We start from the raw sequence: 16,493 nt of genomic DNA on the forward strand, positions 1-16,493 counted from the left end.
ATTTCTCTAAGTTAACTTATTCTCACATGTGCAGCAATCATGCTTTGGTGCTTTCTGGAGGTAGCACAAAGTAACATTTTGAAATGCTCCTTGTATATTTTGTGTAATATGTCAGTGTGGTCTGTTACATCATATTTTGTAACTGTGCCGTATGTGATATTCCTTCAGAGTGCCCAGCAGGTCTGTTTGGTCTCGGGTGCCGCCACTGGTGTCAGTGTGAGAACAACGCATTGTGCGACCACGTGAGCGGAGCTTGTACCTGCCAGAGGGGATGGACGGGGACCTTCTGTGAAAAGCGTAAGAGTAGCTGCTTGATCATGAAGCCAAATTCTCTTACTTAGCATGTATGTATGCCAGTAACAGAGAGTCTTTACATCTGTGTGTGCGTTCTAGCATGTCCTGGGGGTTTCTACGGTTTGGACTGCCAGGAAAAGTGTTTGTGTCAAAACGGTGCGACGTGTGATCATGTCAGCGGCGTTTGTTCCTGCCCCGCTGGTTGGATCGGCCCGTTCTGCAACCTGAGTGAGTAACAGGTGCACCACAGAGAATCGTTTAACTTAACAGATGCGGTCCAGTGTTGTAGAAAAAAAAAAGGTGAAATCAAAGACTTAGATTGTTTGTATCGTTGTATCTGTTGGAGCTTCATATGAAGTGAGGACACCTTTCAGACGCTGAATCACAGTAGAACAAAAGCACGCTTGGTTTCAGAGTTATTTGGGAAAGCCCATCCCCGTCACACATGAGAAAGTACCAACCTGATGTTACCCATGCAGAAGCCGGTATTATTTACCAGATACTGGAATTTCCACTTTTGATCAGCAGGGTTCAACAGGAGGTAATGATATTGTTTGTCTCTCACGTGGCAGCGTGCCCAGCTGGTTTCTATGGGGAAGGATGTAACCGAACCTGTAGCTGCCGTAACGATGGCATCTGCCACCCGGCCAGTGGGCAGTGTGCATGCACGCCGGGCTGGACCGGACCCAACTGCACAAAAGGTGAGTTTATACGTCAGAGAGAAGTGATCACCGGTACAACAGGTAAAGAACAGGTCACAAGATATTTGTTTTTGGGTTGTTTTTCTCAGAGTGCCCTGCTGGGTTTTATGGAGCAGACTGTCAGCAGCGATGCTTGTGCCAGAATGGAGCCACTTGTAATAAGACCAGTGGAAAATGTGCATGCGCCAGCGGCTGGACAGGCACAGCCTGTGAACTGGGTAAGACTGAAGGATGGTGTGAGTAAGAGTCTCCATGTGTTACCACTAAAGCACTCTCACATGGATCAGGAAAAAAAACTGATTTATTGTAACTTGAGTCTTATTTTTGTACTTTTGGCTGTCGCTAATAGAAAAAGAAGAACACTATGCTGAAATTTAAAAAATGCTGACATAAATCAGTTCATTTTATTTATATAGCACCAAAATTACAGCAACAGTCACCTCAAGGTGCTTTATATTATTAAGGTAAAGACTCAACAATAATACAGAGAATACATAAAAACCCAGACAATCTGCTATCAGTGAGCACCTGGCAACAGTGGGAAGGAAAAACTTCAATTAAATAGGAATAAATTTGCAACAGAAGCAGGCTCTGGGAGGGGCAGCCACCTGCTGCAACCGGCCAGGGATGAGTGGCGAGAGACAGGATAAAGACTGTGGAAGAGCCAGAGATTAATAATAACTATTAAATGCAGGGTGATGTATAAACACAGAGAGTGAAAAAGGTTTGTGAAGAGGAAATACTTACTGCACGTTACTGCAGCCTAGGCCTATTGAAGCATTAGGGGATTCAGGGTCACCTGATCCAGCTCTAACCACATGCTTTATCAAAAAGAAAGTTTTAAGCCAAACTCAGAGCTGGAAGCTGAAGGCTCTGCTTCCCATTCTACTTTTAAATATCCTAGGAACCACAAGTAAACCAGCAGTCTGAGAGGGAATCGTTCTGCTGACGTATTACAGTACTGTAAGGTCTGATTATTCAAGGACTTGTATGTGAGGAGTAGGATTTTAAATTAGATTCTGGATTTAACAGGGAGCTAATGAAGAGAAGCCAATATGGGAGAAATATGGTCTCTTTCTAGTCGCTGTCAGCGCTCTCGCTCCAGCACTTTAGATCAGCCTGAAGCCTTTTCGGGGAGCTTTTTGGACAGCCCGATAATGATGAATTACAAGTCCAATCTAGATGTAATAAATCATGAACTAGTTGTAAACCCAGTGAGGTTAAGCCTGTTTATCTGAACAATTTCATTTGAAGCTAAAATTGAAAAATGAGCATGCTTGAAATGTTATAAATAATCCGTCACCGTGCAGAAAAACCGCTCACAGGTGTGACTGTCCTTTGTTTTAGTCTGCGTGGCCATCTTCTTGCTTGTGTTTCTCATTGTTACCATATTTCCAGATTGGAGCAATTTTCTTTTTGGATACTCGTTATTTGTGCTGACAAGAATGACGTGCAGAGCTATACAAAACACACAAACCCCCTAAAAGATTGACTGATTTACCAACATCAGGATCTCATACAGATCTGGATGTATATATTCACACCTCTGTGAACTAGTATCCTTATGAGACTGTACTTCTCTATAGCGGTAATGTGATCATTTGACATAGCTGTATAGATTCTTATGTGGTAATTCAGCCTCATCTAGTTCCAAACCACCCCGTGAAGCCACAGAGACGTCTGATTTTTGTGAAGCTGCAGTGATGATGGTTAGTCACGACAGAAACGCAGAAGAATAAAATCACTTGAACCTTGAAGTAAACATTTAAAACAGTGGCCTGTGGTTGTTTTACTTTGCTCAGGAAATGCATGAGACTGAGTTTAATTTGTTGCCTTAGCTCGTTTGTTTTTGCCTGAAGTCTGGTTATTTGCTGGCAGCGAGTGTATTTCTGCACCACAGACCATGCTCCTCTGCAAAAGTCTCTGTCGACCTGGCGATGACATTCCAGCTCCTTCTCACTCTGAGCTCCACATCACACACTATCCTCCCTCTGTGCCTGTTACAACCTTTCCCCATCAGGCTGTGCCAGGCCCAGCCCCCTCTTTGTGCTCAGGAAACCTCTAATCCTGTCGCTGGAATGTCTTCCCCCTCCAAACTCTGTGGCCACTACCTGTGATTGCCAACTTCATACTCAGTCCAATTATAAACTGTTGGGGGAAAAAACAAAGCCATTTTTGAACTCCTCAGCAGAAATGTGACAGAGCAACTTCCCCTTTTGTACGCTGTTGAAATCAAGATGTCTCTGTTCTTTCTCTTCCTCTGTCTCACTTGTGTTTCTTGCTGTGCACGCTCCTCTGTGTTTACACAGAATGCGTGGCCGGCCGATTCGGGGCGGACTGCCAGCAGCGGTGTGAATGTGAGAACGGCGGCCAGTGTGACAGACGGACCGGACGGTGCAGCTGCAGCGCTGGCTGGATTGGAGAGCGCTGTGAGAAAGGTGAGACCGCGAGTGAAAAACGAACTCACCTACAGAAATTTTGACGTCATGGGGAAGTGCTGCACTGTGGAAACTCTACCACTGTGATTGCCGTTCTGAGAGGTTTTGTTAATTATAGCCTCTCATTTGCACATTTTTCTGCTCAGCGTGTGATGCTGGACTGTTTGGCGTCGGCTGCCGGGAGCGATGCCAGTGTCTCCACGGAGCTTCATGCCACCATGTCACAGGAGAGTGCCAGTGTCCACCAGGGTGGAGAGGGAAGCTCTGTGATAAAGGTAAGAGCCCACAGTCAAGGAAAATCTCGTGCTCTTGCAACCTCTAGTGGGCAAAACTTGCACTGTTTCAATAATTAACTCTATATTTTAAATTTTTTGCATTCAAGGGCAGAATAAGGGAAAACGAAACGATTTCAATTGAGCTCCTTGACCTATTTAGCATTTTTTTATGCAAGTTTTCATTTTTTTCTGAGCTGTACTTGTGCATGTTTATCCCTTTAATTCATTTCTTATTAAATATAAGGCACAGGTTTTATTCCAGTCCATGTATCGTGGGCCATGTCCACCTACTGTATGTTACTCCTAATTGCACGTGTGGCCTATAAGAGTGAACACTACTATGTGACTCCTTTTCTCTTTTTTTTAACTGTTTTAATTCCCATGAAGAGTTAAAACTGGGACATGCAGAACTAAATGTCTCATTCTCTTTTCCTTCCACATCCTTCAGCATGTTTGCCGGGTACATTTGGAAAGGGCTGCATGCAGCGCTGCAGCTGTGCACAGGGCACGTCCTGCCACCACATCTCTGGAGAGTGCGGCTGTCCTCCCGGATTCACTGGCAACGGCTGCGAACAGAGTGAGCTCCCCAGGACTAGCTTTTTCTGACAAATTACATTCAATGCCACAGTCCCTCCTAAGAATTATAAACACTGCAAAATTAAAGAGACATTTCTGATGCCTCAGAAAGTAAAAATGTCTCTAAGCATACTGTTTATTAATGAACCTTTCCTTTTTATCAGCTTGTCTGCCTGGAACCTTTGGGCAGAACTGTAACCGGGTCTGTCAGTGCTCTGAGACAAATCAGCTCTGCCACCCGGTGTCTGGATCATGTTACTGCGCTCCAGGTTACCACGGCCCCAAATGTGCTCAAAGTATGCATAAACAGCATATTCATACATAAACACTAAACCAAGGGAGCATGATAAAAGAATTTTACCCCTTTTATTATTCATTTTTAGTCTGCGGAGAGGGTCGGTATGGTCCAAACTGTGAGAGAGAGTGTCAGTGCGAGAATGGAGGGAAGTGCATTACTTCCACTGGAGCCTGTGAATGTCCTGCAGGATTTATAGGACCGCGCTGCAACATCAGTGAGTCCGAGTCATGATGATGACGTTAATTAAATAAATAAGTGTTACGGTGTGGAGTGAAAAGGGTGTGATGCATCCTTGTGGTCACAGCGTGTCCGGCTGGGCGCTACGGTGTCAACTGTGCCCGGGTGGCATTGTGTGGAGAGGGAGCCCAGAATGACCCGGTCACCGGTCGATGTGTGTGTGCCCCTGGACGCAGAGGAGAGGACTGTGGAAATGGTGAGCTTTCATTATTGCTGAGCTGTGAGCTAGATCTCTGGAAACAGGCCCTCTGTTGATTTCAAACTCTTCTTTTATGTTTCCATTCATGTAATAAGGGCTGTGTAAGTATTATATCATATATCCAGCTGTAAATAGTACTAGGACAATAGAGGGTGGATAAGTTGTCTATATAGAAAAGGCACCCTAGAAAGGCTGAGTCACTCTGAAAGACTATTAGTATATTTCATCATCTACAGTACATAATTTAATGAATAGAAAACTTGAAGTCTGTAAATAAAAGACAAGGCTGAATGGCGTAATCTTCTGAGGTGGCACCACTTTTAAACAGTGCACAGGAACAACACTGGCGTTCACTCTGCTAGACCTCATTGAATGTGTGGGGTTACGTGGGGGGGCTTTAGTACACATAGCATGGGATGATGTCTCTTTCAACGAAGGCTCTGCTTATTTCAGCAACACACTGACGGACTCCATTCTTCACTTATTACAGGAGCATGAATCCAGTAAGAGACTGGGTGCTAACCTGGCCCTCCCACAGTCCACACCATTGAAAACATTATGAGATGAAAATACAACAGGAGGCTCCAGATTACTGTTTACCTGTAATCCTTTATAATGAGCAAGAATAGAAGACTGTGCTTTCAGAGCTACAGCATGTTATGACACTTGCCTGGATATTTTCTTAAGTTTAATTGGAGTGTGTGTTTGGCCTCAGGCTGCCCTACAGGCTGGTTTGGGGAAGAATGTGCTCAACGCTGTAACTGCAGTAATGGAGGTGTGTGCGACTCTGTGACCGGCAACTGTACCTGTGGTCTGGGCTGGACTGGTGCACACTGCCACAAAGGTGATCGCCTACTCTTTTAAAAAAAAAAACCCATCAAAATATTGCATTTATTGCATCTGTCCATTACCACATATTTGATCTGTTGTAACATGTTGAATCTAAACATAATCAGGTGTCACAGCGAATCATGTCCTCTGTTTTATCCTTCCTGTCCCAGAATGTCCCGCGGGAAGATTTGGTGCCAACTGCCAGCTGAAATGTAGCTGTCAAAATAATGGCACTTGTGACAGAGTGACGGGGACGTGTCAGTGCGGTCCAGGCTACTATGGGCATCTATGTGAACATGGTGAGAACTGAACACGCACACAAACACAAAGAATGACCTCCGTTGTTGTCCAAAAACACATCAGTAAGTCATGTAGTTGCACAACATGTTGTATTTTTTTTTAAATATCTTGTGTTCACGGTTGCTGAAGTTTTGAATGAAGTCAAGGCTGTGTGAGAGATTGCAGTACATGTAGTGAAGAAGAATGTACACATGAAGCACCTCAGTAGTATTTAAGGTCCTGATGGGATCATTCATGCCGATGCACAGATGTCACAGTAGAAGAAGTCTTTGTAAAATCCTGAAATTTAACTTGTATTTATCTGAACACACTGAACATCAAAAGGCTTAGAAGGTTTATATTTCGATCAAATCAGCCCAGCATTTGTACTCTAACCTTAAAGCGCCACTTTAAAGGTGTCAGATTTGAGCCCTTAAGTTTACAGTCATTTATTAATTAATGCACAGGATTTAAACGTTAAAGGTCGACTTTTATTCTCCTCCCATGCATCCCCCCCCCCCCCCCCCCCCCCCCAAAACCCGTTAGCCTGCCCCGCTGGTTTCCACGGCCCGCTGTGTCGGATGCAGTGTGACTGTATGAACGGCGCCTCGTGTCACCCGGTGTCGGGTCAGTGTATCTGTTCTCCAGGATTTCACGGAGCGCGCTGTCACAGAGGTCGGTCCGATCTGTTCTCCTAGATGAAATCAAAGAATAACTGGCGTGTTTTTGCCTATTTTATTCTCATGTTTCCAATCATTCACTCAGCGTGCGAGCGGGGTCGCTACGGTGAGGGCTGCGTCCAGATCTGTGACTGTGAAGACGGCGCTCAATGTGATCCTGTGTCAGGAAGATGCCTCTGCTCCTCGGGGAAGACTGGACCCAGATGTGACATTGGTAATCCCTCACACATTTTTGAGAATACACAGTCATCAAACGCGTACTGCATTTCACCAGTGACATCACTTTCAGCTGATGTGCCTTCATTACTCATTAGCGATGATGAGTTATGCAACAGAGACATAAGTGAGGTTTATACACTGCTGCTATGATGAATGCACTGCACTGTATTTACTTCAGCATACATGTGATGATGGCAGTCACATACACAATCAGCTTGTTCCTTTAATATGGATGGAAGAGACGAGTATTTCAGAGAAATAAGTGGAAGAATTTGTTTAGGTGACGGTTAAGATGAAAGGCTACAAAAGCAATTATGATATAGAAATTGGAGAATGTAGTAAAAACACAAACCCAAAGCTACACGTGTATGCTGGGCTGGTGGAAGGAGTGAAACTCTTGCATTGGCCAATTCTCCAGCTTGGACCCTAACCCAAACTGATTTGGTTTAAGACTTGAAGAGAGCGAGTGTGACTCACTGCACTGGCTAGCCTGAACTAGCTTGCAGGCGTCACATACACACACAGCTTTCTTACCAGTAAAGGTATTATTGTATAAATGCACGTAATAGTTGGTAAAATAGACTTTTAATAAATACTTTGATGCCTAAAAATGGCTCCTGTCATATATAGTGCCCAGCTACATTTACAGAGGAAAACCAGTATTATAATATGAAAAGACAAAATCAGAGACATTAGTGAGCACTATAGTGGGCATTCCTTGTGTTGCACCGAGTATTTTTGGATATTAGTGTTAAAAAGTGTTTGTTTTATATTATTTGAGAACAAGATTTGACATTTTTATAGTTTGACCTCAAATGAAAACAAACAAACAAAAATGTTTCCCTCCACTGTCAGCATGTAATATACGCTGATCAGGCATAACACTGTGAGTGGTTGGGATGTGTTGGGAGCCAGTGAACATTTTGTTCTGAAAGCTTATGTTGTAGAAGCAGGAAAGATGGAGGCATAAGGATTGGTGCGAGTTTGACGGGAGCCACATTGTGACGGCTTGATGAGTGACTCAGAGCATCTCTTAAAACTGCAACTCCTGTGAGGTGTTCATGGTCGGCGGTGGTCAGTATCGATCTAACATAGTCCAGGGAGAAGTGAACCAGCAACGGGTCATAACGTTGTGCTGGGTCGGTGTACAAGCCTATTAAACTCGTAGGGTTTTAAGGGAATTTTGAATCCTTAATGTAACTAATACAAAAAGGATGATGTGAAGTCAGCAGTACTTCTGTTTGAAGTACTTATCTACTAAAATTTGAATCCAGTTTTCTATGTTTAAGAGCTTTGGCTAACATTCACACACTCATGCTTCCTGGATGCATCTGGGGAAACTAGCCCAAGGATACGTCTACATGCAAACCAGGGAAACTGGTGATCAAACCACTGACCCTTCAACCAGTAGGCATCCCACTTTACCTCCTGAGCCACAGCTGCCCCGTAAATAATACTTGCGCTCGATATTTGAGTAAATGTACTCAGCCGAGTGTTTAATCTTTAGTAATCTGAATAAAGAACGCTGGACAGGTGGAGGTGTTTGTGGTCGGCCTGCTGCTTTAACTGTGCCCTCGCCATTTTGTAGCTTTATTAAACTGCTTGGATTTCGCTTTTCACCGTTTGCTGTCAGACTGCAGAGAGAATCGTTACGGGCCTGACTGCTCAGAGACCTGCGAGTGCGAGAACAGGGCGCAGTGCGACCGTCGCAACGGCCGCTGCGACTGCCTGCACAGCTGGATTGGACCGTCCTGTCAGGAAGGTACAGCAGTGACTAACACACACTCAGACACACCCTGCTGTGTTAACACTTAGGTCATGAAAATATCCACACGGAGGGCAGGTGAAGGCCTCCGCTCGCCCTCGAGTGAGAACAGAAGTGACAGATCTGCTGACCTGGTGAAATGGGAGTAAGTAACCAAGTGTAAGTGCTGACAGTGTTTAGTTATTGTCTGTGAGGGGCAGAGCTGCAGAGGCTGCACTTTCCACTTTTTTGGGGGTTGTTATCAAATGTGAATGCTGTGCGTTTGCTGAGCTGGATTTCTCAGCTTGTTGTGTCCGTCGCCTCAGGTGGACCTCCGCGCCTCACCTATGGGAGCACCTCAAGACAATCACGGCACGACAACTCATTATAGCAGCTCCAACCGGCATGAAATCTCAACTGGGACAGGAGTTTTAAACTGAAGTGACTCCAGTGAGTGAAAGCTCATGACAGGGAACTGTAGCAGCTGGGAGATTCATGGAAACGGACGCTCTGATGAGAACTGCAGTTCCATGTTTGCACCCGTCTGGATGATTTTTTTTTTTGTGCCAAAGTGTCCTTTGAACTGTTGGGGTTAAACTGTCACTTGCAGGTTGTGATTTCCAAACATAACCCGTCTCACCTTCAGGATAAGCATTTCTTCTTCCAGAGTGCAGCGCGAGGAAGTCGCGATCAGGTTTGCTGCACTTTCAGTCCATTGTGTTTTATATGTTTGCCCTCAAAATACAGCGGTAGGTACTGTATAAGAAAAATACTCTACTTTTGTAAAGATGTTGGTGATATTACTGAATATGATGCAGTTATGTCATTTCTATGAAGTTGTTTTCAGTCTATACAACATGAAGTATGACCCTTGGGTAAATGGTGCTATGATGCTTTACTGTACGGTGCAACAGATTATATTGATCCTCACAAGCTTTATGCTATATGACAGTAAAGCACACTCCTGATGACTACACATGCTGTAATGACAGTTTTTAAAGTTCAATGTAAACCACTTCAGATCATTTGCACCTCCTTCAGGATTTTTATTTTTTGTATAAATTGCCTCATATTTATATTTCATAAATAAGTCATAAATGCATCTTTTGTTTTCTACTGGATAGAAGAGGCTTGGACGCTCTAACAAATCCAAACATTATGAATAAAGATGCCAAAATAAAAACAGACAAGTTGGTTTTTAACCATTCTTATTTTTATCATTAATTCATTTTCATTGAAGATCATAAGCTGTACATCCTGTCTAAATCTCAGATTCAAGCACAGTGCAGATAGCAACGCCTGCAAAATGAAATCAAAATGAAAAAAGGCAAAGGTGATCACAACCAGAAATATATACAAAGGTCAGAGTATGTACAGGAGACACCAGGCTCTCAATACGTCGTCTTCAGGGTGAATTCCACACACTGTTGCATTTGAGCATCATAATGCACACACAACACAAAGATTGCTTCTTTTTGTCAGTCTTCAAATCAATACAATACCGATAGGAAAAATGCAGCATGATGACAAAAATAAAAACAGTTCTCTTAATTCTCTCTACTGCATTAAAGGCTAGAACATAAAAATATATTCTCTGTATAACCTAGAACCTTCTGTAAAATAAGCTCTATTCATCTGCGGGTCTGTTTCATTTGTGAACTAGTCATTAACATGTTAGAACAGCAAATATGATGAAACTAGGACCTCTTAAAGCATTATTTTCTCCTACATGGGTGAGGGCACCAGACAAATACACACAAGCTTCAAAAGTTTCAGTTATTTCTACGTTGTGCGCGTGAAGCTCGTTACGACACGGCATCTGTGTCGAGCGGGTCGGCACGCTGGGACACAACTGTGATGGTCAAACTAAATGCACAGCGATAACGTTCAAAGGGAAAGTCTGACATCTTTAGGGGGGAGGGAAAATACCACGTCGGCATATTTGCTGCTAAATATGACGTCGCCTTAGAGCACAGAGACTGGAAACAGCCAAACTGCTTTTCTCATCATCAATAATACATTTAGAAAAGAAATGATTCCGGAAAATAAGTGTGTCACGCCTTGCCACGGCAGCCTTAAATTATTTGTTACGTGGATGGAGAAACGGCACGGTCCTCGCTGCCACGGGAGCGCCGAGCCGTCCTCGACTCAGGTAACGATACCGTCACTTCACCTGTCTCCCCTTTCCTCTGCTCCCCTCCATGTGTCCGTTTATCCAGCAGAGCAGAGATGCACCCACACAGATGGTGAAACGGAGAGCACAGGATGAAAGTGCACACACAGCACGGACTCGACTGCACACTCAAACACCCGATTATGTGTTAAATAAACCAGGTTCCCAACTGAGAGTCTGACAAGTTATCCTTACAATATCTCAATCAGACAGTCCTTGGTGAACACAGTAGAACATATGAACAAGGCTAAAACCCTCTGACTGCTCTTATCTGTAAAGCTTAATAATGAATGGCTAATATGTTCTGTACAGAAGAGAAAATGAGTTTCTTCTGGTTTCCAGTCTGTGTGTTGAGCTAATAGTTCAGTATCAGACCTTTTGTAATTTTGGGTGAGAAAAAGCACATTTCCCAAAATGTCAGACTCAACCTTTAAATCTCAGACTTCTTCTCCGCTCCCTGCAGATGGAAATATTAAGACACAGAAACTCCACAGACTAATGAACAAAATGTTCTTATCTTTTTTTTTCTTCTTCTTTTTTTTTTTTTTAAATTCTGAGAAAACAGCATCAGCTTGTGCCTGTTATTATTTACTCAGACTTACAAGAGACACGGCAAATCAGCCGTATTCAGGGATCAACTAATACAACAGCATGGGATTAGTTCAGTTGTCCCCCGATCCCTCACACCTGAACACACACGCACACACACGCACACACACACACACTCAATCAACTCGATCAACAGCAGATCTTGAATCACTTTGCTGTTGTTTAGGAGTAATACTCAAGCAAAACCTCATCCACACAAACCCCACACAGTGATGTTTATCCCCTCCACTCTAGCTGAGCAGCTTCACCTCATTCATATCATTCACACTTATATAAGTTATGTTAATTTGCACTTGTTTTTTCCTTCTAAGAATCAACAGTTTATCAACTGTTAGCAAAGACTTGTTATCTACACGTGTTAGTAAGCTTGAAAAGCATCACCTTGTTTGTCCCATAGGTACTGTAGGCTGGGTGAAGAGGGTCCATGCTTAGAAGATGTAACATGCTTTCCACTTGTGCTTTAATCACAGTAAGAGAGCACCCAAAGGACAACAAATGATACAGGGCGTTGTCAAAATGTTTGCAATAATACTTCTGACGTGTCTCGGGGCGTCTGCCGCCTGAAACAAACCTTACCGATCCTAAAGCACTTAGTTGTACTACGCATTCTGTATATGAAGGACATACTTGTTAACTAGTGTAACAGTTCGGTCAAGTAAAGATATATTATGGAGTAAAGTCCATACCATAGATAGATTACAAGCTGGACAGCACATGCGTCAAGATGATTTCTATAATCTTGTAATAGTGAAACGTTGGGTTGTTTTCTAAAAGAAAGAAAGAAAGAAAAGAAGAAGATGATCTTTGGCTCAAGCCACACTAAAGTGTCCACACATGAGAGAAAAACAGATGACTAAATACAACCTCTGACTTTGTGCACGCCAACACACGACTGAAACTGCCTGCTCCGTTCCCTGAGCTGCTGCCACTCACCGATTAAGCAGACACGACTCCTTCCCCCCCAGTCAGGGAGCAACAAACACCACTTCCACCACTCAGCGGTCCAGTTTATACCGGGGACACATGACCAGCGCAGAGAGACAGGTGTCGAGCTGCTCGTCTACAAGCCCAAAGCACAGTTTGATGCAACTCTAAATAAGGCAAAATACTTGAACTGAATTTGATTGAGGAGAAGTTTCCATGAGATGTTGAGCCAACACTGATATGAACGTTCCCTGCACGCCAAAATCCTCAGCCTGAAAAAAGCGAGAAAAGCGGCCGGGAAGCACAGTGAAGCAGACCGCTGCGCTTGATATAACACGACTGCAGTTCCTGCTGTTAGGGAGGAATAAACTGCTCATCTCTTCAGTGGCACGCAAGTTGCCCAGACACATCAGCCTGGCTCCTAAGCTCCATCGTGGTGAGTGGTTCACTGTAAGGACAGAAGCCCTGATGACTTCAGAACTTCAGAGCCACGCTTACACAGGAGGAGCATCGGAGCATTAGGCTGGACAAACGCACTGCCAGTGAAGAAACAGAGGATGAAGAGAGGGAATCATGAAGAGGCGATGTGATTCTATAGTGCAATGGCTGTGAGATAAGACTGTTGTAATACCCATCCTCTCTCCTCTTTGAAACTGCCTTCCAACACCTTTACTGACAGTACTAAAGTGCTGATTGAAGCCCGTGAGGAGGCTGTAATGTCGACAACACTTTCAGAGAAATCTTGACGGATTTGGACAGTACACAGGTGTTTGTAAACAGAACGTCCAAACAACGAATGCATGGCTATGGTACATGTGCAACAATAGTTCTCGTGTATTCATACAGCATGAATTTCATCTTCCTTTTAGTTGTATTCGGTTTTAAAAAGAGAGAAAGAAAAATAGAAAGGAAAAAAAAATCTGGCTGCCAAGCAAGCGTGTGCTTATTTTATTTTTTTTAATAAATGTATTTTTCTCTATAGTTTTAAAATACGTTCAGCTGAATTGAATGTATAACTAATTTAAATATGAGCGCATATCTCTAACCTCTCTTTTTCCATGTTTGTGTCTTTCTTTGTCAATCCTGTCATTTCCAGTGGAGGTGACTGTATTTTTTCCCCCTTTTCTTATCTTATCCCTGTAACTCTAAATGAGGTGCCCTGCGTGGCCTTGGTGTGGCCAGACTCATGCGCCAGGGTCTCACTCAGTAAAAGCTCAAGCAAACAGAGGATCAGGCAAAGGTGGGGCACTGCGGCTGCAGGCTGGGTGCAGCCCTGCCGGGCGGGGCCGTGCCACGCGTTAGGAGCGGTAGTCCTTTTTACTGTACGGCTTGTTCCCCAGGATGCTGTCCACCTCGTGTGTGATGGATGACGACAACTTTGGAAGAACCTACGACACGACAGAAAGACAAGAGGTGAACGCACTGCAGTCACCATGGTGTGTTGCAGTTTCACATCGCTACCTATAGAGAGTGTTGAAAGGATTTTTACAAACAATCTCAACGTTGCAATCTTCAGTCCAGCTCAAAATCCAAAAACGGAAGTGGCATGTGTTTATTTTTTACTTTATTTCTTTGTTGTTTTATATATTAGCTTTATGCACAAGTTTTTATCTTTATAAACAGCGATATGTAAAAAGGCGTCAGTTCTAATAAATTCCAGAAAAGTTGGGATGCTGGTAAAACAGACATTTTAGTATTTTATGAAAAATATTAACTCATTTTGAAGAAGACTTTGAAGAAACAGCAGGTAGTTTTATTGGCAACAGGTCAGGTCTAACGTGACCCTGTATAAACAGAGCAGCCTGTTAGAGAGGCAGAGTTTCAGCAGTCTGAACAAAACTGTGGAACAAGTTCAAAATAAAGTTCTTTAATGTAAAATTGTGAAACCTTTGAATAAGAATATGGAGAAATCTCTGTGCGCAGAGGACAAGGCTAAAAATCAGTACTGACTGCCTATAATCTTCAGGTCCTTGGGCAGCACTGCACTAAAATCAGGCACAATTCTGTCATGGAAATCACTGGATGGACTTCCAGAAATCCCCGTCTGTGAACAGAGTTCACCATGCCATCCACAAATGCAGCTTAAAGCTCTATCGTGCAAAGAAGAAGCCATATGTGAACATGAAACAGGAATACTGGCGTCTTTTCCGGTGCAAAGCTCGACCTGTCTGCACACAGGCCCAACTTTCCACCAACTGAAAACATTTGACACATTATGAAATATGTTCTTTATGTTCTATTGTGAATAAAATGTTTTATATTTGAGATTTGCAAACCATTGCATTGTATTTTTATTTATATTTTACACAGCATCTCAACTATTTTTGGAACTGGGGTAGAACTTTGTAAACAGACACTACATAAAGTATTTATAGTAAAGTAGTGCATCACTGAGCAGAGCAGAAATATGACAACAGGAGGAATATATTGTTCCTTTTAAACTTGATAACTGAGGAAGCTTGACTCAAAGAATAATTATTTTCAACAAAAAGGCTGTATAAATAAAGATTTATGAAAATACATCACTAAAAAGAAAAATTTATTAAGATATTTTGCCCTATTTGATAAAATTACAGATCGTTTTACTCTGAATTTCAAAGTGAGGAGTAAAAATCTTCTATTTAACTGGAAAACAAGCAAAATAAAAAAAGATTAGATGGTAGTAAAAATTAAACAGGAACTTTTCGCGTGCAGAGAATAATAAATAAAGTATTTGCTCTTCCGACAATGCAGACATTAAATAAAAAGAAAAAAATAATATTTTTATTGAAACTTCCTGAGAAAGTCTTACACACCAGGGGCCGTTTCTATTTCAGCGTCTCTGATATAAAATTCTGGCAAAAGGGAAACTGCAGAGCCCTTGGGAAATGTGAGCATAGCATTTCAAACCCGAAATATCAAACGCATTCTGGGAGAGGAGACGTTTAGTGCACACGCACACACACACACGCACACACACACACGGGAGCAGACAAAAAGCATCGGAGTAGATGAGAGTCAGAATGCTTTTTACTTCGGGCCAGACATAATGTGAGGAGGGGACGTAAACCCTCACCGGTCTGAAAACCCCATTAAAGAGTGCATCTTATCAGGAGAGGAGGCAGCGGCTGTGAGCTCATCGCCAATCCCACTGGCAACTGATACTCCTCTGACCTTATTAACTCAGTACAGTAAAGCACCCAGGCGTGCAGCAGCAAACTGCCCAGGAGGCCAAGCCGTGCCCAGGAGAGGAGGCTGCCGCTATGGACTGTAAGGCACGAATACGAGCCCAACAAAGCGGGTCAGGTCGCATTTTCACAAATTAAGCTTCTGATTTGCTTCGCGGTAACACAAGCAAAGCGTACACACACAAACACACTCACCTGGATCGCTCCTATGTTCTCCATCAGCTGGTCGGTGTTGGACGCCCCTAAAAGGACAGAGCTCACCCCCTCGTTCCGTAGGCACCACGCTGCAGGAGACCAGTAAATATGGATGACACCCCTACCGTGATTAAACACACGCACATACACACACGCAATACCCGAGACGCAAACACACGCTGATTACTATTTGCACATGAAATGACAGCTCCCTGATAAAACAAGCCAACTGCTATACTACGGCAACATTACTCATCAGGACCTTGACACTCGTTACACTAACACTGGATCAGCGATGGAAGAACCGACCCACTCATGCACACACCACAATATAAAAATGACTCCTGATCAGATGGTGCTCAATGCCCGCCTACATTACATCAAATTTCAGTACTATACCTTAGCTCATGCCGTGTTGAAAATGTAACTTGGCATAGCTCACTGCAGGTAAATCGAGTCTCGTTGTTGCACCATGACTAAATGATTTGAATGGAAAAACCGTCTGGTGCTTACTTGGTTCTAAAGTTGTTTAAATACAATCTCAGATCAGAACTGTGTCATTATTTAGCTGAAATTAAATAGACCAAATGCAGAAGCAGCGTGTGAAAAAACTGAGTACACATCATGATTCAGCAGATTGTAGAAACACCTGTA

At 43.2% G+C, this 16,493-nt stretch overlaps 2 protein-coding genes across 7 annotated transcripts in view; one reads left to right on the plus strand and one right to left on the minus strand.

Moving 5' to 3' along the window:
- megf6b (multiple EGF-like-domains 6b) overlaps window positions 1-9,951 on the plus strand; it is a 58,388-nt gene extending 48,437 nt beyond the window's left edge. The window contains exons 23-38 of the mRNA XM_035916444.2: window positions 169-297; window positions 394-522; window positions 867-995; window positions 1,085-1,213; window positions 3,305-3,433; window positions 3,580-3,708; window positions 4,157-4,285; window positions 4,449-4,580; window positions 4,668-4,796; window positions 4,887-5,015; window positions 5,734-5,862; window positions 6,020-6,148; window positions 6,675-6,803; window positions 6,894-7,022; window positions 8,661-8,789; window positions 9,098-9,951. Of these exons, the coding sequence (XP_035772337.2) occupies window positions 169-297; window positions 394-522; window positions 867-995; window positions 1,085-1,213; window positions 3,305-3,433; window positions 3,580-3,708; window positions 4,157-4,285; window positions 4,449-4,580; window positions 4,668-4,796; window positions 4,887-5,015; window positions 5,734-5,862; window positions 6,020-6,148; window positions 6,675-6,803; window positions 6,894-7,022; window positions 8,661-8,789; window positions 9,098-9,162 (2,003 nt within the window). The 3' untranslated portion in view covers window positions 9,163-9,951. The remainder of the gene's footprint in view (window positions 1-168; window positions 298-393; window positions 523-866; window positions 996-1,084; window positions 1,214-3,304; window positions 3,434-3,579; window positions 3,709-4,156; window positions 4,286-4,448; window positions 4,581-4,667; window positions 4,797-4,886; window positions 5,016-5,733; window positions 5,863-6,019; window positions 6,149-6,674; window positions 6,804-6,893; window positions 7,023-8,660; window positions 8,790-9,097) is intronic.
- kcnab2a (potassium voltage-gated channel subfamily A regulatory beta subunit 2a) overlaps window positions 9,947-16,493 on the minus strand; it is a 92,158-nt gene continuing 85,611 nt past the window's right edge. For 4 of the 6 annotated variants that reach the window (XM_087840813.1, XM_006783246.2, XM_006783245.2 and 1 more), the window contains 2 exons: window positions 15,840-15,928; window positions 9,948-13,865 (listed from right to left, as the gene is read on the minus strand). In XM_087840813.1, coding sequence (XP_087696939.1) covers window positions 13,776-13,865; window positions 15,840-15,928 — 179 coding nt within the window. In that variant the 3' untranslated portion in view covers window positions 9,948-13,775. Of the gene's footprint in view, window positions 13,866-15,839; window positions 15,929-16,493 lie in introns of all 6 variants that reach the window. The other 2 variants (XM_087840811.1, XM_006783243.3) reach the window with 1 other exon arrangement.

Source organism: Neolamprologus brichardi, chromosome 5 (assembly GCF_056152115.1).
Source record: "Neolamprologus brichardi isolate AB-2024 chromosome 5, ASM5615211v1, whole genome shotgun sequence".
Taxonomy (NCBI): Eukaryota; Metazoa; Chordata; class Actinopteri; order Cichliformes; family Cichlidae; genus Neolamprologus; species Neolamprologus brichardi.